General features: G+C 37.4%; 1 protein-coding gene across 2 annotated transcripts in view; it reads right to left on the bottom strand.

Moving 5' to 3' along the window:
* Positions 1–22896, bottom strand: part of LOC127632588 (ras association domain-containing protein 5-like) — a 56365-nt gene that overhangs the window by 24407 nt on the left and 9062 nt on the right. For both annotated transcript variants that reach the window (XM_052111260.1, XM_052111261.1), the window contains exon 2: positions 7564–7694. In XM_052111260.1, the coding sequence (XP_051967220.1) occupies positions 7564–7694 (131 nt within the window). The remainder of the gene's footprint in view (positions 1–7563; positions 7695–22896) is intronic.

The following is a 22896-nucleotide window of genomic DNA, read 5'->3' on the forward strand; positions in this document are numbered from 1 at the left end:
ATGAGACCTCAAAAAACCTTTACTGGATTCATGTTAACCAGCATTATAGTACTTTGTTAATGGTTGGCAAGATATTAAAAAGGTTGCATTAGCAGTAGCTTAAAACAATGCATACATTGCTATTGGTTTACAGTAGTGACATCAACTGATAAGAAAAGTAGCTCGACATCTGAATAATAGCATTTTTAAAATAGATTCCAGAAAAATCTCCCCATCTTCCATTGGTTGTACAAACAAAACATTCCGCTCAAAACGCACACCATTGGTTGAGCCAGTGTTGCCATTTCAGGCTAGATGGGCCGCTTTAACAGAACAGTGTTTTGATTGCACCACAGTTTAGTTAAAAACCTATAAATGGCTTATATATTGTTGACTCTGTACGTCAAGCTGAATTTTAACATCGAAATTTTAACAATAAAAAATATATAGTTACCTGCTTTAAGAAAGTAAAATTGGGTCCATTTTCATTTCATGTTGAATTCAGTATTATCATATTCATAAAAATAGTTGTACAGTATATCATATTTCTGATTTTTAAAAGAGTACACAGGAGATGCTATGGTGAGATGGCAGAGTTTCGTAAATGGCACATGCAAATTGAGAGATCATCTCAGAGATAACACTTTTCTGTTGAACCCAGCTGCTATATGGTGGCTTGAGAGAGCTGTAGTGCATGCACCACAAAAAGTATGCGTGTTTGCGGTGTGCGTGCATGCTGAGGACAGGAAAAGGAAGTATATGATAGATGACAACAGCCTATCTTCACTAATATACAAGAGTTAAAGCCGATGAAATACATTCAGCAGCTAAGGAAACAAACCATCCAAACAAACCTTCAACACACAGTCACTCTCACAGCCAATAAACAGTCAGATAAAAATAACAGCTTCTGTAATCTTGCCAATTAATTCTTGTGCCTGATGTTGCAGAGCCCCAAAGTGGACTCCAGGGGCTTTCAAGTAAAATCAGTCATTTTTAAGGGAGCTTTGGGGATGTTAAATCTGGAGGCTTCAGAGTGGAGCGCTACATTATCTAAGGGTGGTCTTCCTATCTCTGCCCTCTGCAACATTCTGACAGTAGGGTGGTGTTGATGTTGCTGTAAGGCTCCCAAGAGTGGAAAAATATTCAGAAGTTGACTGTTAATACAATTGCTGAGTAAGTTAATACAAGCTGGGCTAATGTTTTGATGCCATAGGCATAGGGGAACTGGGGAAATATGAGGGCAAGCACACAGTGTCTGCATGATATGAGGGGAAATTAGGGTAATGTGCAAGAAGAACAGTTTTTATTCTCATGAAACAAGGAAGAAGAAAGAGACCGGGAACACTGCCACCCCAAAATAACAGGAGAGAAGTGCAGCAAAATGTAGGTAGAATATTTTAGAGACTTTCAATTAGGAGGTGAGAAACAAAAATAAAAATTCTTAGGAGAAACAAAAATAGAAACAAATGATGCATAAACAAAGACATAAAGTGAGATGTTCCATTAGCGTCTGTCTGATGCGTGTATACAGACGCATCCTTAGAAAAGTCCTTATAATAAGTCTTCCTCGGAGAGATAGATGAATTCAATTGCAAAATTGATTGCTGAAGACTGTAGGACAATGATAGACTTATGGTTAATGGTATGGAAATAAAACTATGTATTGAAAGGCCCTTTTTATATTGTTTTATCAATACTAGGCATATATTTATCTGCCACTATAATGTAGGCTGATGAATTTTAATAATATATATAATATTTTTTTTTACATTTATAATAAATAAAAAATATGTATAATAATTTAATATATATATATATATATATATTTTGAATTAATTTTTATTTGGAGGCTTTTCTCTGCAAATATTGATACTGTATATGCGATTCATTTTAATCAATTAGATTAATTGAATTGGAATATCACAAAATTAATTCAAATAATAAGTTGGCAGCCCTAAATACATGCATTATATACAAAAATTAAGAGAACACTGCAAAAACATTTGTTTTATTCAATAAAGTACTGACAACATTTCTCCCAAATTTCAAACTGAATATTGTCATGGAGCATTTATTTGCAGAAAATGACAACTGGTCAAAATATCAAAATGCAGATGCAGTGTTTTAGGACCTCGTAATAAGGCAAAGAAGTTCAAATTCATTATTAAATGCAATACTAATTTAGGAAGAGTTCAGAAATCATTATTTTGTGGAATAACCCTGATTTTCAAAATCACATCTTTCATGTGTTTTGGCATGCTCTCTACCACGTTTCCTTCCAGGATAACCTTGCACGTGGCTTGATTCATGTGTCCTTCATAAAGACGAATCTGCCCAATTCCAGTCTTGCTGAAGCACCCACATATTATCACCGATCCCATACCTGGTTGTCTAATGGTTAGACGGAGAACTAGAGAGGCCTTCAATCCATAATGTCTCGCACCAACTGTGAAATTATAGTCCTCCCCCTAGTCTCCTGGTACTGGTGTGTCTGTGAAAGAGTTTTGTTCAAATAAATGCTTCTGGCTTCAGAGGTCTGTAAAGTCCCTGCAGCCTATGAGGGGGGTGTCAAGCTGACTGCTTTTTTTTTTTGTTTGTAATTAAGTTGTAAGGCACTCTTTACAGGCTGACTGCATTTCCTGTGCATTTTTAATGCCGGTCTGTTTGCAGAATGATAGTTCTCTCTATGGTTTTTAAATGGCAGTAAAGACAATTACACTGACTTGTTCCAGACTCCAGTTTTAATCCTACACAATGGATGCCAATATGACCGCCAAAAGATTTATATGCACCAATATATTGTTACTTGTTTTAGGGTAGTGTCTCATGTGTTTTGTAGCAGATTAAATCCATTTAGACACCCTTATATCTACACACTCCTGTAATGGAGGCATTCACATGCAACTCAAACACCACACAATTGCAAGACCCTTGACTCATTCTTCATTATATAGGTGCCCATGTTCGCCTTTTGTGGTGAGGAGGTGGATAACAGACACATGTAAAAGAAAAAGGAAGAAAAAAAAAAGGTTGCAATGTATACATTTACCCTAATCTCTTGATACAATCTGTAGTTCAAAAGACCAAAGCCCTGCGGGAGTAGATCGCTAATGTGAAATTTCATTTCCGTTGAGAATTAACCATAATGCCCTCTGCTGACAGCTTACCATTCAACAGCTTTCAATCTCTCTGACAGCACAAGCCAGCTGGGTTTGCATTACTCACGATTTAAAGGAGATGGAAAGAGACAGAAGGGCCCCCTAAATTAGGCGAGACAAACTGCCACCATAAGAGAGAAATTGGACATAAAAGGCTTTTTTAAGCAATGACTATGCTAGGGTGACATCCAAATAAGTCCTCTTTTCCCCCCAGAGATGAGCTGAAAAGCATCCAGACCAATTATGCCTGAAATGTCCAGGACTGGTCTTGGTCTTTTTATTGATGTGCTTTCTACATTTCTGATAATCAGGTATATCCATTTTTATTTTTGCGTGAAAGAGCTTGCCAGAGCACTCCGTCATTCATATCCAGAAAAAAAAGCACTAATGCAAGTACACTTTTAAAAGTACATTCCCAACTCTTTTAATTATTGAATAGACCATTTCAAGCATGTCAATAATAACAAGGAATTAGAACGCAACATTTCCTGAAGCACTTCCGGTATCAATAACGGATCCTTTAAATAAGGCTATGAGTTCAAATATTTTCCTCAAATAAGGTCAAACGTTTACCTGAAGTGACTTATCCAGACATGTTGTTAATACTGAGAGTCTATGTGTGAGTAGCAATGAAAATGTATTGTAGTTTAGATGCTCACAATTATTTCCTCAGTGGAGAGCTCAGAAATGATCACTTATGTTATAATGTCTTTTTAGGCAAGTCCGGTCACTCTGTGGACATCTTTGGAACATTCGTGGGCCAAGGAGCCCTTCTATGTAAACCAGCAGCATGACAGTGCAGCTCCTATCTACTTGAATGGGAAAAGACCAAAATCCCCAACAGTTGGCCAAGATTACGATCAAAGAACATATTTCAAATCAGCAATAAAATCTGATAACAATGGTATCATAATGTATGCTTCTTTTTCTCCGATTATGCTAAAAGACTACTTTATCCTGGCTTGTATAGCTAATGCGCATACTCTAGCTGATTAACAGATAATGTCTGTATCTAAAAGGTGATTGGCTCCTTTACATGCAAGTCTGGACTTCCTTTCTACATCCATTGACTGTTGGGAGTTCCAATATCTCCCATTAATTTTAATAGAAGTGACAAGTCTCTGGTAAATGGTCTTTTTTTTTATAATAAATGACGTTGTTCACGAGGTCTCAGTGACACGTAGACAAGGTAAGGATTTACTTTTTTTATTGACAAATACTTTTGTCGTCCATTTCTTCTGGATAAAAGCATCTACTAAATGTCCAAATGTAAAAGCAAATGACACTGCAGAGCTTAGTAATAGTGTTAAAGTCACAAAGAATGAAGCACACCGCACTGTTGTTTTGAATGAGGGTGCGTTCCATTCAGAAGTAATCATCCCTATGCACTTTGAAGACTTTAACATTCACTGTGAGAGCTTTGAAAAGTTCAAAGTTAAGGGGCTCAAAAATAAGGGTCATTCAGAACTCACTTCAAGTCATTTTTAATGGAAATTCTGTTAGAAGCAATCTTACAGCGTGACTATCATGATTATTCTCTCTTCAAAGTGCCCTTCGAAGGGTGATTTATCCTGTTTGGAACACAGTCTGTGCAGGAAATGGTCAATGAATAAAAAGACATCACTTCTGTAAACAGTCTTGAAATGGCCTTTAAATCATCCCTTTCATCAGCTAAGCACAGTAATTTTAAATATCAAAAAATAATGACTTTATTGAGACAATATAAAATGTATCAAATCCAGAAAATGTTTAATTTATATGACGAATAAAAATAGACCACTAATAATAGTAATAGTCTACAACTTACCGTGTGTTCAGACCACGAGGCGAGAGCCTCACAAGTCGCTCTGGCTGTCCTGCAAACAACGCTATCGACGATTCGTGGACGCTCTGATGCAGTTGAAATAGGTGGCAACGTTCGTTCTGAATACTTGGTTTTGTGAACTATGTTTAAAGGGGCCGCAAAACATCCAGACATGGTCGACCGGTATCTTTTTGCCAACCTATCAAAAGTAGCGTATATCCTCATTAAATCTTTTAAATGTGAAAGAAATTAATCAATGGTAGAAAGTAATCAAAATTATGTTTGTTACCAAAATAAACAAAAGAAATACATTTGTAATAATAACTGTGGTCCTGGTTGTTAAGTGCAATGGGTCAAATCAGTGTTGAGCAAATTAATAGCATTCCCGATAAAAACAAATGTTCTAGAGGGAAAATGTTTCCTATAAATAGTGTTGCGCTTATCAAATTCATGTCACTTTGGATCAGAGATTTATTGCTCGCCACAGCAATAAATAGTTTCTCCTCCACTTTGTCTTCTGAACTATTATTTGGTGGGAACCGAAGTTTACACTGTTGTGTTCTCTAGACTTCGCTAGAGCAGAGCACTTCTATATTCCAATAGGTTGCCGCCAAACCGCGTCAATGCTCATTACCATAATGTTGCTGCTTCTTGCTACCGAAAGATGCTGGCTGCCATAAAAAATGAATGACTTCCGGTCGATTTGATGCTCTCGACACCTCTGGTCTGAACACACCATTAGTCCATCAGATATTTGTAGCGCTACCTCTGTATGTGACCTGTAAAGCTGGCACTTACATGCCAGTGGCCAAAAAAAAACTAAAAAATACAAACAAGAAAAAAGATCAGGCCATGTGAGGGGAGAAACATGCCCTACGTCTCAGTTTATACACTATCCATCCTAAATATTATATGACAAGCACAAAACGTCTGCCAAAAGATTTTGTGCTTGTAGGTGTAAAAAGCACCTGCCTCACAACACAGCTATTTGTACTCCAATAGTCTGGAGGAAACACAGAAATTAAAGTCAAACTGAACCCACAAGTGTTGCTGTAATGGTGTAGTGTTCAGGATGGTGAGGATGCGCTTATTTAAATGCATAAAACCCAGGTTCGATTCCCCTTTTTGTCCCACTTTTCCATCCGGTTTCCATTCTCCACTATTAATATTTTCTTTAATACTTAAAATTAATAAAAATGCATCTAGAGATTGATTGCCTCGCAGTGATATGGGGAGTTGAAAGAAAGGTTTGATCTGGGTAAAATTAACCATGGTTTTACTATAGTAATATTGTAGCAAATGTGTTTTTTAGGAAAAGCCATAGTTTTAATGCAATTAACCATGGCTTTACTACAGTAATATAGAGAAAATATAGTAACCATAGTTAATTTTATGGTTACAATGATTGTACTACAAAATACCATGGTGCTAATATGGGTACTGTAGTAAAACCATGGTTAATTTTTTAAGGTAAAGTTAGAGTGAGGTTCAGGGGTAAGGGTTGGTGTAGGGTGTCTGTGGGACTTTTAATAAGTAAACACAATAAAAATACTGCAGTTTCCCCATTTACTGTATGTTAGTATTTAATTAGTGCAAAATGTTAGTGTACGTAAATTTAGTACACTAAATTTACGAGTAAATAGCATTGATTGCAATTTGCACTTGTCTTTATGACATTTGATCTTTTACGCTGTTATTTTATCTTATTGTAATTTACTATATGGCCATTCATAAAATGTACTAAATGTAACATTTTGGAATTCTCCTTTTGCAATGCATTTTTCAACGCTAATTTAAAGCTCTGGTCTAGTGAGAAACAGGCTGCCATATCTGTTGGTTGCCCTGTAGGATATTATCTGTACTTTTTTACTTTTACATTGACATTTATGTATTTGTTAAGTGCTTTTTTCCACAAGTGACTTCTAGATCATTCAAACAAAAGTATACATTTTTATCAGTACATGCATTCTAAGAATCAAACCCATGACCTTGGCATTGCTAGCGCCATGATCTGCCACAGGAGCAACAGGAAATTTTGGTCTCTTGGCCAATCTATTAAGTTATATCATATACTTCAAAGAAGTGTGAGCTCAGCTAGAAACTGGGTCAAAAATAATCTAATGACTTTCTATGTGTGCTTTGCCGAGGACAGTGTGCCCCGGGCAGGCTCATGCTGCTCTTCCTCAGTCTTAACTGTGCGGTCACTTCCTGTGTACCTGGGACTAAACTAATTCCCCCCGTAACTTGTAGCCAAGCTTCAGAGAAGCAGTTGCGTGTGGCTAGTATGTCAGAACCCAGGGATGATCAGATTCTGCTTCTGTTTCATCCCTCACTTATTTCTTCATATTTTCATGTTCGATCTGTGCATCCCTAGTTAGTGTATAGGTCAAAGTACCATGGTATTACTGTCATATGATACCAATAATGTGCCAAAATACCTTTTGGTACTGGGTAAGAGGGTAAGGGTTGGATAAGAAATGTATTCATCAACAGCTTGTTTTACAGTAGGCAAACCTTATAGGATACATATCTTTCACTGTTCTGTCTCCTTGTGTTTCAAAACTTCTCTTATGGTGCGAATCACTAAGAAAGCGGTAATGGTTGAGCGAGTGCACTTACCATGTCCGGAGGGTCTGTGGCACTGGGCCTCTGTGGAGTGGGGGATGCCACATCCTCTGTCTGCTGGTCTAGTTGGTTGCAGTCCAGCTGAACAAGCCCCTGACACTCCAAATGACATGTGTAGCTGCAGTCTGGGGGCCAGAAACAAACAGGGAACACAGTCACTAAAAGCCTTGAAGCAGCACAGTTTAAAGAACCACGACACTCTTTCAGACCCTGAAACAGCACCTTGTTTTAAATGGCTAGAGGAGGACTATGTGTGTTTTCATTGAAAATATGTGTCAACATGAGCATTGAAGCCTTTGGGGAAAAAAACTAGGCTAGAGCTGGTGATGATAAACTGGCAATGTGCATGTTGTGAACATGTGTATATCCACCCACACACACACACACACACACACACACACACACACACACACACACACACACACACACACACACACACACACACACACACACACACACACACACACACACACACACACACAGAGAGAGAGAGAGACTCATGACGAATCCCTCCATATAATTAATGTGTGTGTGTGTGTCAGTGGCATATTCATTCAACTTCAGATTAAAACAGGTTTAACCCAAGAGCTAGAAATCACGAGACATTACTTGTTCAGCTCTAACATTAGAAGCTGTATGTTTAAAGTGGCTAGAATTCGGGGGAAAAAAATTCAGCTTATTTTTTAATTTAGAAAAGAAAAGAGGGAAATCTAAGAAAATATTTTCTCTAAATATTGAGGGCAATTTGGTCACAGATGAAGCTAGAGTTTCTAATTTCGTTTCCAATTTTTATTCACAGCTTTATTCTTCTTTTAAACCTCAGTTTGCTGATAGTTTTTTTGAGAGGGTTCAAGCATTCACACCTTCCATAAGTCATGGAAATCGGTCGTCTTGTGAGATGGATTTGACTATGGAAGAGTTGGATATAATTATCCAGAAAGCCCCCCTCAATAAAAGCCCTGGTCCTGATGGACTGCCTTTTGAATTTTATAGGACCTTTTGGCAAGACATAAAAAAGTTTTTAAAGACTGTGTAAAGAAAGGTGAATTAACTGAGTCCATGAAGCAGGGCTTGATCACTTTAATCCCAAAGCCTAACAAAGATTCTTCATATTTAGATAATTGGCGCCCAATTACTTTACTTAATTCGGATTATAAATTGTTAGCTTCCCTTTATGCAAATAGATTGAAACCATGCTTAGAAAAAATTGTCTCTGTTTCCCAATCTGGCTTTATGAAAGGTAGGCATATAGCAAATAACATTCGGCTTGTTTTGGATATGTTAGATTATAATGAACTGATCAACGATAGTGCAATTATCTTATTTTTAGATTTTATAAGGCCTTTGACACGGTCGAGCATGAGTTTATGTTTGAATCTTTGCGCAAATTTGGTTTTGGCTCTTCCTTTATTAGAATAGTTCAGATTTTTTACAAAAATATTAACAGCAATGTATCTTTGGTGAATGGTGTTTCTCCCCGGTTTACGGTTAGCAGGGGCATCAGACAAGGGTGTCCTTTTTCACCATTTTTGTTTTTATTAGTTACAGAGTTTCTTAATATTTTTATTACTCGCTGTGTAGATGTTCAGGGTATTATTGTAGCTGAACACACTTTTCTAATTAGTCAACTGGCGGATAACACCTGTTTGTTTTTAAAAGACGAGAAACAGGTTCCTGTTATTTTGGAAGTTTTAAAAACATTTTCTAATGCTTCTGGTCTCACTGTTAATCGAAATAAAAGTCAAATTATGCCTATTCACAGTCTTGAAAAAGGTCATATAGAAGGTATTGAGATTAAAAGTTCTGTTAGATATTTAGGCATTTTAATAAGTAAATCACCCAAAGATAGAATTCTAGATAATTTTTCACAACGGACAAAAAAACTAAAGAATGTCTTTAATTGCTGGCTACAAAGAAATGTAACTATTTATGGTCGTGTATTGATATCTAAAGCTGAAGGCATCTCTAGGATTGTTTACCCGGCTTTGTCCTTATATGTCAACCCGAAAACTTACTCATCTATCGACTCTATACTATTTAAATTCTTGTGGAAAAATAAAACTGAGTATGTTAAAAGGAAGACTCTAATAAGAAATACTTTGGAGGGAGGTGTGAATGCTTTGGACTTCAGTACTCTCAATCAGGTTTTCAAGATCGGCTGGATTAAACGCTGCCTGAATGCTGATTCTAGTTTGTTATGGTTTCACATACCTAAATTTATCTTTGAAAAATGTGGGGGGTTACGTTTTTTATTGTCTTGCGATTTTAAATGCAACAAACTTCCGTTCAAGCTTGCTAATTTTCATAAGCAAGCCTTGGAGGCCTGTAAGCTTGCCTTTTGCCACAATTTTTCCCCTCATAGGAGTATTCTATGGAACAATCAGAATGTGCTGCGTGGAAAAAAATCTATCTTTATTAAGGATTGGGTTGACAAAGGTGTTCTTTTTGTTTTGGATTTGTTGAAGAAGGATGGCAGCTTTTATTCCTACAATGAATTTATCAACCTTTTGGAGTAGATTCCTCACCTAAAGTTTATAACTGGGTTATTAATTCTATTTCACCTAAACTTTTGCATATGGTTAGGTCAGACTGTAGCTACAGAGCATCCGTTTGTGAATTGCCCGGTTATGTATTGGAGGTTTGGAGCTTTCCAATATCAAAATGTAACAATTTTTGGATTAGAAGATTTCTTATTAGGAAGATCAGCTGTCATCCCAAAGCTTTTTTCAAATGGAAATTAAATTATCCTTCTCTTTCTACCATTAATATATGGGCTGGAATTAATAAGTTTCTGTTACCTAACAAGTGGAAAGAGCTTCATTTTAAAATTCTACATAATTACTATCCCTGTAACTCTCTTCTTTCTAAATTTAAATTGGACATCTCTTCACAGTGCGCATTCTGTCATTCTAATTTGGAAACAATACCGCATTTGTTTTTTGAATGTGATTATGCAAAGGAGTTCTGGAAAAAGTTAGCCTGGCTTATTTTTTCTGCTTATTACAAACTCTTTACTTTTGAGGTTGTGAATGTGTTAATTTTTGATTTGGGACTCCGGATCAAAGGAGATGGATGACAGATTAAAACTGCTTACTTTATGTGGTGAGTTTCATCTTCATAAATGTAAAGTAACTGATTCTAAGCCCAATTTTAGACTTTTTTGTGTTGATTTGAAATTATTTTACGACTCTTTGTTTATCAGCTAATAAGAAAGCTGCTAAAACCTCTTTGTTGCTCAAAGAAATTATGGGTTCAGTATAAATTCCCTCATGCTTTTCTGAAAAAAAAAAAATAATATATATATATATATATATATATATAGTTTCTATGCATGTCTTGTGAATTGTGTTTATTTTTTTTAGTGGACTATCCCTTATCTAGCCTATTGCCTTGCTTATTTTGAGTGTAATGTCTTATTTTTATTTTATTTTATTTTTCTGTGCTTGATACATGTATCCCCTGTGCTTTTTGTTCAATAAAAAAAAAAAAAAAAAGAAGAAGCTGTATGTTTTGTGCTTTCTCAGATCGTTGTTGTGTGGGGCGCCATCTAGTGGATGTCTTTCTCACAATTAAAATTTGCACTTTAAAAGCGTTCACAGTAGCGCCATCTTTGATTTTGGAGCTTTAAGGCCGAGTAGCCTGCAAGGAACAACGCATGGCACCTGTCACACATCGCGGAACAATGCTACATTCGTGTGCTATCGGAATTATCCTACTTCTCACTTCTGAAGCAGTAATTACGAGTATGTCACATTCAAGTGCTTTGTTTTTAGAAAGAACAGGAAACATAGACGACGCCAGACTCATTCATCATATTTCTTGAACTTTTATTCTGACAGCAAAATACATTACTCAGTTAGCTTGCTGACGATGACGGAATATTGGTCAAATGCTATTTTCACAGTTTAAAAAATGTTTTACAACATTCATCAAATGGTTGCTGATATACATAAATGAGTATGACCGAAATCGCAAGAGCTTAAAATTAGCTGAATTTAGAAAATGTAATTAAATATTTCATTTGCATCAGAAACCGTACTCTCATCCACCATCTTGAAAGTTTACGTCTCCACCCAACTCAGAAACTTAGAGTTTCCCCAGTCATAATTACGACTTCATGTGCAAATTTTGAATAGGAAATTCATATTTGTGATAATTCCTATAGCACCTAAAGGCAGAATAAGGTCTATTGAGAATGTAAGATTAATAACATTAAAAAAAAGTCAATAACAAAAAACAAAATATATGAATCTCAACTTGACAAGTTGAGATTCATAGCCTCATACCTGCGATTATTTCTACGATCTTAACATGCAATATTTAAGGAATGTTCCATTATTAATTGAAGCTCAATCAACATAATGCTTAATGTTGATTACAACAAAATTAATTTAATTGGTGTTCCTCGTTTATTTAACAAAAAGCAAAGATCACTGTTAAAGGCACTTACAATGAATGTTAATGGGGCCAGTGCTTTGCATTTAAATATAAAAGTACATCCACAAAATGGAAACATTATACGTGTTAACATGATTTTAGTGTGATAAAACTTCAATTTCATGACAACGAAGAACAATCAAGTTAACGAAGCTCAACCACCAGATGCCGCCAGAGTGACATCCTCAAAGGTTGAAGGAGACCAGTGAAACGAGGCGAAGAACAGACAGCAGTTCATAATTACCTGCCAAGAAACCTTCCCCGTAAATGCCCACACAGGGCCCATTTTTCCATGTTATTGCTTTGGAAACTAGCATATCAAGACAACACTGGTCAGATTACATAATTATCCAAAACGTTCCATTTAACAGAAAAGATGTTCTCAGAACAGTACAAAGTGTGAAAACACAAAAACAAAAATATCATACTATACTGCAGCAATACTAATGGTAAAGTAGAATCAGAACAAAGCCACGGTGTCCTGCAGTGAGGCAATCATACAGTGTTTGGCAAGGGTTTGCTCTCATATATATATATATAACAAAACAAAGAGCTGAAGTGATAATGACATACAGCCTGATCTGTTTACCTTTTGTTTTCTTTATAAGCAAAGTCCAATTAAAGCAAAGCAACTCGATTAGGTTGTGTATCTGTCTCTACTGACCAGCAATATCAATGATGGTGCACAGAGGGAGTGACGGATGTCAACAGTGAATACTGATTCTCTGCAGATTGATTTTCAGTGACAAACGCATTACTACTGTCAGCGTTGAAGAGCAGGGGAAGTGCCGGTCACAGGGAAAGGAGATTGGGAATGATAAGAAGCCCTACAAAACACAGACGGAAAATGGACATCACTTTCTTATGTGTGTCACTCACAGCCACGCCACCAAAATATAAAATGTTAAGGGAAGTGTTGAGCAGGACTGAGAAAGAGTATCCAAACCAAACAGACTGGATGAGGACCAGGAAATGTGTTAAGGGTGTAGGTGAAGCTTCCCTCCGGCTCTGCCTCTCACCTTCAACCTCAGCTTGATATCAACAGTGTAGTTTGAAGCAACACCCTGATAACTTCACACAATATGGGAAATATTTTAGAGCGGAAAACCCTGACACGTGCAGCAACAGTCAGGTGATAAAACTGTAGGTCAAAGACATCAAACTAAAAAGGCCAAAAATATGGTATCATTCCATTAGGATTGCGGTCTACAAATGTATTCACATTGTGCTTATATATATATATATATATATATATATATATTAGCCTATTTTTAAGATTTATGCATTTAAATTTCATAACCTAAATTTTACATTTAGTGAGAAAAGGGTATTATTAAACTGCTATAAATAAATTGTTGCATTTCTTTCTACCAGAGTTGCCTGAGGTTTTAACAAATAACACTAACACAGTGTGTAAACATTCACAGTGGAGGGTGGAAAAAGTATTTGAATCCTTAGGCGGATGATTCTCCGACTAAATGTACACCTCTATTTCAGTCTAAATGGGACACGGTTAAATGTCCCAAACAAGATTGGAGGTTTATAATAGCCAAATCTTATTTGAGACTCTTTAGACTACATGTTGAGGGCTCAAGGTAATCAGTCACTATGCCACAGCATATGCTCCAACAGCCAGTGTCCTTATCCTTGAAATCTAGTGCACTAAACACTCGGAACATATGCTCACTACCCCCTGCATCTTCACATGCGCTTACTGCAGTGCGGTTTGAACTCCCTAACCCTTATTAATAGAAGAGTGTGCCACCAAGGGCTAATTACTGATTGAGAGCTTTTGGGTTGCAGACAGTAATTCAGAAGATGAGCGGAGATATAAAAGTTGTTTACATGCGTCCTCAATGTGGAGGATAATACAATATGCATGAAGTGTCCAGGAATGACCAGATGGAATGGAAAATGGTTTCCAATTTCCTTTAACTTTGGCTGTTTAGCTGAAAGGACCAAACAACCTGAAATGATGGAATAAATGGAAGAACATTAATCCACATTTTCCTAGATACATAGAATCTGGACACTTGCGTGACACTTAAACATGTATGAATGTTCTTGTGTTATTAACAAAATGTAAAAAAAGTGGCATCCATTTTAGAGAAAGACAGTTTCAAGAAAACATTTCAAAAACGACTTTTTCAGGTTTCAAATGATAAAACAAAATGGATATAATGTTCAAAATTAAACAAAGCATTTGGACACCTTCTGGTTGTCAAACTTTAGTGGAACATGTCTATAGTTAATGTGATTAACTATACCGGTGCAAACTTGAGGGCAACAGACTTCATACGTCCACTAAAATCACTTTCAGCTAGTTTAAAGAACAAAAATAGCTCCGAAAAGTGAAGTTAGTTCTGAGAGAAGGTCTATATTTGGAGCCTGGGTAATCACCAGAAAATGTGCCCCAAAGGCTATTTGTTTGGCCACAAGTCCTTGTGGACTAAGCAGTCACAATTCTTGTGTAATGTTTGGAAACATTTGGCTCATGAGTAGAGAATCCCTATGGATAGAGTATTACCCATGAAGTTTACATAACCTGAAAATGCTTCAGCGCTGTTATAAAACAGTGCTGGTATCAGAAGCCCTTATAACAGGTGGGTTTCCATCCAACTATATTTACGCACATTTTGAAATTGTGCATAAGAAATCCTGAATGGAAACGCTTGATATGCAAATACATTTAAAAATTAGCTAAATTTCATGTGCTAGGAGGGGGAGGTTTGGCCATTCGTGCATGTATTATGAGTGTGTGATAGCTTGATGTGACTAGCCCACAGAAAGGTCAGACCTTGGCATACAATTCATTGAACATAGTGCTTGTTATTCAGAAGTGTTTAACCTGAAGCTGGTCGATAAAGTGGGTCCTCACAATCCGCCAGATCACTTTTGCGAGCGGGCACTCCCAGGTATGCGGAGACTGATGGGTGTGTGGGCGTCGCCGTTATTTCAGCCTGCATTAAATCAGATATTAAAACAATTCTGTGGCGTCTTGTGGATGGATTTAATAATATGAGATAATTGCTCCAATCTTGCCAATAAATCTCTCCCCAAAGCAGGGAGAGGTCATTCAGCCGCTCCATCATGACGAGGCGGCTCTCTAATGATAATGCACATTACGTGGTGAATGGAAATGAGCAACAATTTGTATTTTCTTAATTTTAATTTCCTCCCACTTCCCTCTGACATTTCTGATCTCCTCCTTTTCTTCCATACATCAGCATATTTCAACCACAGTTTTCACACTTCCTTCTCAGAGCTAAAGCCTAGTGCACACCATGCAATTTTGGCCACAATTTTGCAGTATGAGAACAATTTCTGGAATGTTTTTCTTTTTATGCAGGGCATACTTCTTCCTATATACTTCATACTTCCAATATCAGTTTGTTAATGGCTGATGCCTATATCCATAGAGTAGTTTGGCCGATAAGCCAATATAATGCTGATAATCTATGTCACACAATTTATTATGATAATCAGACTGTTTTGATCCAGGTTTATTTTTATATATATAATACAATACATGCTTCAGAGGAAGATCCGAGCACTCCACAGAAATATACATTTTACATGAAGTGTTTAAATGAAACTTCTTGCAAACTGGTCTATTTTTGTGGTAACATAACATATCTCATAAGGCTTCTTCACCTGGAAGCAGACGATTCTCAGCACTGTCATTGCTATAAACTAATTGGCCAATTGAGAAAATATATCGGGTCGACACCAATAATAATAATAATAATAATAATAACAACAACAACAACAATAAAACAACTAATGTAGGCCTCACCAATATATCGGTCAACTGCTGGTCAAGAATTTCAGTGATAATAACACCAAACCAATACCTTGGCTAAACAAAAACATCAGTGCATTTTGTCATTATTTTTAGGAATTTTAAGTATAAATTAACCTTTAGCCTTAGACAAAGTTCTGATAGTATTAGACATTGTGGGTAGTAGTTCTGCAGTGGGACTGCTCTGCATGAAGAAGCTCAGCAATTGATGATGAATGAACTATCAAAATAAGGTTGTTCTGAGGAATAAACGGTCCACAAATTCCCACCGTCACCTAGCCAGACACAGACACATCTCCAGACATAGAAATTAAGTATGTAATTTGTGCGCCACAATCGCCACTGAAGGGAATGGCAAAAATAAACAGTTTTGAAACTTCTCCATTGGATGTACAAACAGATAGTCCAGGCATCCCAACCTGCAAAAAGTCATTTCAGGGAGGTATCCCACCGCCTAACCCCCTCCAACATATCACCACAGAACAAATGTTTACTTGTATACTTATACTATTTATGTAAACTGCTTTTATTTATATTCCATTGCAACTTTAAACAGGTCTAAGGAGTTTATTGTTTTCATGTAGCCTAGGTAACTAGCCGGCCTGAATAATATGCACATGATATGAAACTTGTTTAACTCACCTCAACATGTCTTTTACAATCATTTAACCCGCCATGGGCAATGCTGAAGTCACTGTTACAAACTGTACAGCGTGCAAGACTGTCATTATGTTTCACTCTTATTAGACAGGGGTACACTTTCGTGTAGTCTGGCGTAAAATGTGTCTTATATTTTCGCTTTTTGGGGCACTCTCCCTCTGCCATGGCGCAGAGGGAGATATGTCTGGATAGTCCCAACCCAAATGTGGTTGTGTTGGGCTGGAGGGGCTGCTCAAACAACAGAGGAATGTTTTGATGACGCCACAGAGTTACACTTTAAGGTGAAATCAACCTACAAATGGCTTACTTGAAGTTGTGTCTACATATTAAGCTGGGATATGAGAAATAAGTATACGCATCAGCTTTAAGACTCACATGCACCCCAGTGGGGTATTTCAGAAACAAGGTTAACAGACCAAGACATGAACCCTGAACATTACCTACTTGCAATGTTATCCCGGTTCCAGAACACCCGAGGAGATAGTTTAAATCAACCTCCTATTGGTAACCCAGAGTTAATGCGCACATACAGCGAGTACAAAAAAGGCATTGTCAATGGTGCGCCATATTTCAGTGATGAGGAACATTACGTTTGAATGACTGCAAACGACAATTTAGTCTTCACTTGTAATCGTGATAGGAGCTGCATTGGTTTAGGACTGAGTGTTTGCATGATGGAAAGTATACTGTATAGAATAAAATGTATTTATTAGAGGATGTGTAGACAGTGAAGAGTGTTGAGGCCTTTCCCGTGTGTTCTATGTTAAAGATTTTACAGTATTAAAAACTTCCCATTAAAAGTTAAAGCAAAATGAAATTTGTTCACTTTTTAATGTAAACCCTCAGAGAGTGAGACTGGAAATGCTGGACCAAAGTAGATTTGTGAGGTAAAGATTGCAGTTTACAATAATATTGCTTTAGAAAGTACAATTTTGTGCATAATGTGAACTTCCACGCCCACAGTGTCAGCTATCAGAAGTCCTACTCTGAAGCAGGTTATGCCCAGAGAGTAAGATGCTATGGCTACTAACATACCCTGAAAGTTACCTCAGTTTTTGGAACCGAAAGCTGAGGTTATCCGCTTACTCTTAACTAAACTTACCTGGGTAAGTCGCTTAACCTGCTTTCTGGAATACCCCTCAGCTGCACGCAATCACCAACAACCTCTTTCTCTATTTCTCTCCTTGTCAGATTTTGCCTCAGTCAGCAACATTTTCTGCCATTTCTTTCTCTCAGTCAAGGCAGGGAACCTGACCCTATAACCTCACTCTGAATCTTTTCCCATGGTGCAAAGTTCATCTGGTGTGAAGATTCAAGGCTGCCCTTGACAATCTGTTTTAGGACAATGAGCCAGAAGTGAGATTTCATTGGTCCATTTCACACAAACACAAAATATTATCCTGGATCGTATTCCAACAACCAGGCCCCAATAGAGTCTATCTGACTAAACCCTGTAATTTGAGCCTAAATTAATGTTTCTAAATTAGAAACAGACACAAACAGACACACAGTAGTTTAACAGACATTCACTGGTTCATTCAAACAGCAACAAATGGGCAAAGTTTGAAAAACCTTTCCGTGTAGACTCACAAACAATGATCTTTCTTTATTAGAAGCCTCAGTGAAACAAAATAGTATGTGTACAGTAATGAAACATCTAAAGTTCAACTATAGTGAGCAGATATATACTGTATATTCTCACATAGACAGACAATGCCAGTGGTAATAGTCATGGTTACTTGGTGGGTATTTAGTGCATATTTAAGCTATACAGATCCCTTATGAAAGGGGACCACAAAGCAAAATTTGGATCTTTCTTTCTAGGGTGCATTTTTTTATAATCACCGATATGATCCCTAATTCCAGTATTCCAGAATATTTTTGTAATCCATTTAATACCCCATTGTGAGTCACAGAAGACAAAATCACATTTACAGGTTGTTTCAGTTATTACAGAAAGTGGATGTTGGACTACACTTTTGACACTTGGAGCTGTTAGACTTAGTTTAGCCACCTGGCAGTGACTGAAATCTCCCATCAGAATCACCTCCACTCAGTTTACAGACACTTCACTGTTCCCTTTCAGCACTTCTAGACTCTATTGCTAATGCTACACAAGGACCCAATGTCATTATGATCCCACAAGCCATGCATCCCATACTCATATGGATACAGAGCTTGATATAGTACATATAAACATATTATGCTTCCTTGTTTCTTTATTTACCACTAAAACACATGCCCCCATCTACTTCAGGGCCCAATGGAAAAACAGGATCAATCCAAAACAGATACAAGTGCCCAAACACTGAAAAATCCTTTTAGTCAGCACATTGACAAATGGAATCTCCCTGCAACTTTGGGAGAAACAACATTCTTTCATTGGAGCGATAATGGCATCTATCTCCCAAAATTTGAGTAAAAACTAATCAATCAGCAAAATGCCAAACTCATTTGCACTGGCCCCAAAAAGTGTATGAATGTAACTGCATTAGATAAAGTATCAAACCATGCTGTATTTATTTTAGAGAGATGGCGCAACCGCACTTTTAAGCGAACCATTTCACTAAAAGAAGTCAGTTTGGTTTAAAAGGATTATTTAAAATAGTAGTATTTGGACACCCTCTAGTTGTCAAACTTAATGGAACATATCCACAGTTGATGTGATTAAGTACACCACTGGTTACACTACTAGGACACCTGTGTGAACTTGAGTGGAACTGACTTTATACATCCATTAAAAATGAGCTTAGGGCCAGTTGGTTATAAGTAAATGCAAAATTAAAAATTCAAGTAAGTTCTGAGAAAAGGTCAGGAATTATTTGTTGCAGATGCCATTTTGGTGTCATGTTATGTATCTAATGAAATGAAATTCATACATTTTTAAGTGCAACTTCAAATTGTTGGGTCCTCTGTAGATATATCACTAAAATGTTCTTCTAATTCTCCATTTGTAAGAGTGTAAAAAAAAAAAAAAAAAAAAAAGAAAGTTATATAGAGCTGTGTTTTCCAGGGAGAATTATCTCACAGTAAAACAATGTCTGGGCTGGCAGGCATGCAGTATTTAAACCCTTTTAAAACATAATTAATAGAAACAGCCCTGACCCTATTAATGCTTAGCTTAGGAAAACAGAAGCCCGCTGATGTGTAAAGATGTGAAATATCGATGTGGTGCAAATCAGGATGCTTTGTCTTGCGACGCATGAGCAAAAACCTTTAGATGCTAAAGATGCTGAAGGAGCACTAAAATCCAATCTAATAAGCTGGAAGCTCTGTATTGCCCTGGTCACTGCAGTCCTCAACACATGCCACAGGCATGGCCTCAACTGTACAGCTAGCTTATACAAATAGAATGTCAAGCGGACACCGATTACACTGCACTGTAGGTGGTAAATGGAGAACTGAAATTGAAGTAACTGTGAAAGTTGGGCCTGGGCCATTAATGACAACTAACATAAAAAAGGGTGTTTATAGTGATTACTCTTAACAGATGCTGACAAAGTCTAAATATAGATAGGGTTGTTTAAGGTCTTATCAGCATTTCACAGCCATGCTTTCAAAATCAACCTTACCCACACAAACAGAAAACTTGGTGTAAATTTGTCAGAGCTGGCAGAATCCTTCTTTCAATAAAACTGCATCCTATAGTACTGTAGACACAAATGGCTGGGTCCAGAATCAAAAGAAAGAAACAGGACAACAGAACTATATTTTGCCTAAATATAAAGAAGCCTATTTTAGGACCATTACGATTTTTTTCATTGTAACATTATTTTCATGACAATTAGGCACCAATCCCCCAATTCTCATTACTGTAATGCACAAATATACTGTAATGCACATGTACAGTATAAAGTACTGTACATTACCAGTGCCATATTGTTTACTGTAATACAGTACATAATTATGCAATAAATGTATAATATAATGGGAATCACCACAGCAATGTGAATTTCAAAAAAGCTCAAAAGTAACACTTAATGAGAATTTTGGGGAGAAATGTGATTGTCAGAAATCAATCTTAATGGTCCTAAAAATATCCTTCATTTTCTTCTTTTATTCACTTAATTATATTCGATTTTGGGGATAATGTAATTGTGACCCTGACAGGTCTTCATGAGTTTCTCCCCAATAGGTTTAGACATTTTGGGACGAGACTTTAATAAACACTGAGTTTTACACTGTGGCCTGGACACTGACATACACATAGTAGCAAAGACAATATCAGTGCTTCACTGTAATGTAAACCCTTCTGAGGCATATACACGAAGGAAAACAAAACTGATACACTGCTTAGTTAAATGTTTTCTGCAAATAAAATGGAATACAAAGTAGCTATTCAAAGCCTAGTCACTTTCTATGACTACAGTAGACTGATCATATTTACCTTACATATTAATTTTTCTTACCTATTGGCGTTTGTTTGGCCTTATTCAAACCCTCAAATTCTCAATAATGAACTTTGAATCCTGTTTGAAAAGCTGGGTATTTTGTAACATGAAAAATTTATACCACCTGCCACTGAGCTCTCTGTCTCACTCAGCATGTGTCATCCACAGCAGTGAGTCAGTGTGGGTGGAAGCTGATGGCCAACAAATGTCATGATGCAGTGAAGGTGTGAAATTGCTGCCGTCATATCATCTACATTTCCGATTCTGGGACTAAAAAGGCTCATATTTGGAACAGCTTTTGTACAAACTTGATCGGTAGTGAAGCATATTGGCACTTAGAAGTCAGAGGTGGCACCATTAGCGAAGCACTCAGTCTGTGGTCCTGCCTTTACATTTTTGTCTCAAATTGTTGCTACATACTACATGTCCATATAAAAGAACTACTGCAGTCAAGCACCGAGGGAATCACCTTCCCATGTGAAACCTTGGATCTACACTAAAGACTTTCCTTAAAGGAATAGCTCACCCAGGGGCCTGCATAGCTCAGTGAGTAAAGACACTGACTACCACCCTTGGAGTCATGAGTTCGAATCCAGGGCCTACTGAGCGACAGGTCTCCTAAGCAACCAAATAGTCCTGGTTGCTAGGGAGGGTAGGGTCACATGGGATAACCTCATAGTGGATGCTGTAATGTGGTTCGTTCTCAGTGGGGCACGTGGGGAGTTGTGCCTGGATGACAGAGGAAAATAGCGTGAAGCCTCCACACGCTTCTTCGCAGTAACGTGTTCAACAGGCCACGTGATAAGATGTGTGGATTGATGGTCTCAGATGCGGAGGCAACGGAGATTCATCCTCCGCCATCCGGATTAAGGCAAGTCACTACGCCACCGTGAGGACTTTAGAGCACATTGGGAATTGGGCATTCCAAATTTGGGAGAAAAAGGGGTGAAAAAATAAATAAGGAATATCTCACCTGAAAAATACTATTTTGTCCTTTCTTCTGTGGAACACAAAAAAGATTTTAAGCAGAATGGTAGTCTCAATCATCATCATTTGACCATACAATGAAAGTGAATGGTGACGGAGGCCAATGTTTTACCTAATGTATATTTTTGAGTTCCACAGAAGTCAGTCAGTCATATGGGTTTGGAACAACATGAGGGTAAGTGAATGGGTTAATTTTTGTGTGAACTACCCACTTAAAATTATTAGGAAAAGGAGAACACTCTACATTGCATTACTTTTTATTCAAAGGATGATACTAAGTGAATTATGGGAAAGTTAACTTTATATTTATTAGATTGATGTACTGAATCTCCTTGCTGTCCTCAAAATGAAATTTTGGTCCAGATCAATGGGAAATTCAATTTCCTTGGCTTCAGGTCAATATGCCTTTTTGACGAAAACAGTACAGAGATGAAACTGATCCACAGATCGTCTGGGTGTCTAACTCTACAAACGATCTGTGAGAAAAACCACACATGCACGCACGCATGCATGCAAAATTAGAGGTACTTGATGAGGCAAGCCTTAATATTACTAATGCTCATCCTTAGGGTTTAGGATTAAACCTCAAAGTGTAACTCGTCCTGTTTCGGCTACAGATATAACTCAAATTGTGTGGCATGTTGAGAAGATGATTGCTTTACTTTTCTCAGCAATAAAACTGGTGGATGATAAAATCCTACTATAAACGTAGGACTGTATTCACTTAGGTCAGTAACTGTAACGGCAGCCAGCTGCAATGTGATAGCTGTGCTGTATGTGTAAACCTCACTTACCTGGCCACAAGAGACACACGGCCTTTAGCATCCTCGTTAAGTGCGCTCGCCTCACATGCTGGCTTACGCCGGTTCGAATCCCGCTCAGAGCGGGTCAAACAGGACCGGTTTCATAACCAACCTAAAAACTCCACAAATGCCCTAGAAACCACTCTGAACAACTTAGAAATCACAGAGCAATGCCCTGGCAAGTACCTACAACATGCTAGCATAGTGTCAGCAATTTTTGCACAGGCAAGCAATACTCTACATCTAT

Source organism: Xyrauchen texanus, chromosome 39, assembly GCF_025860055.1.
Source record: "Xyrauchen texanus isolate HMW12.3.18 chromosome 39, RBS_HiC_50CHRs, whole genome shotgun sequence".
NCBI classification, from domain to species: Eukaryota; Metazoa; Chordata; class Actinopteri; order Cypriniformes; family Catostomidae; genus Xyrauchen; species Xyrauchen texanus.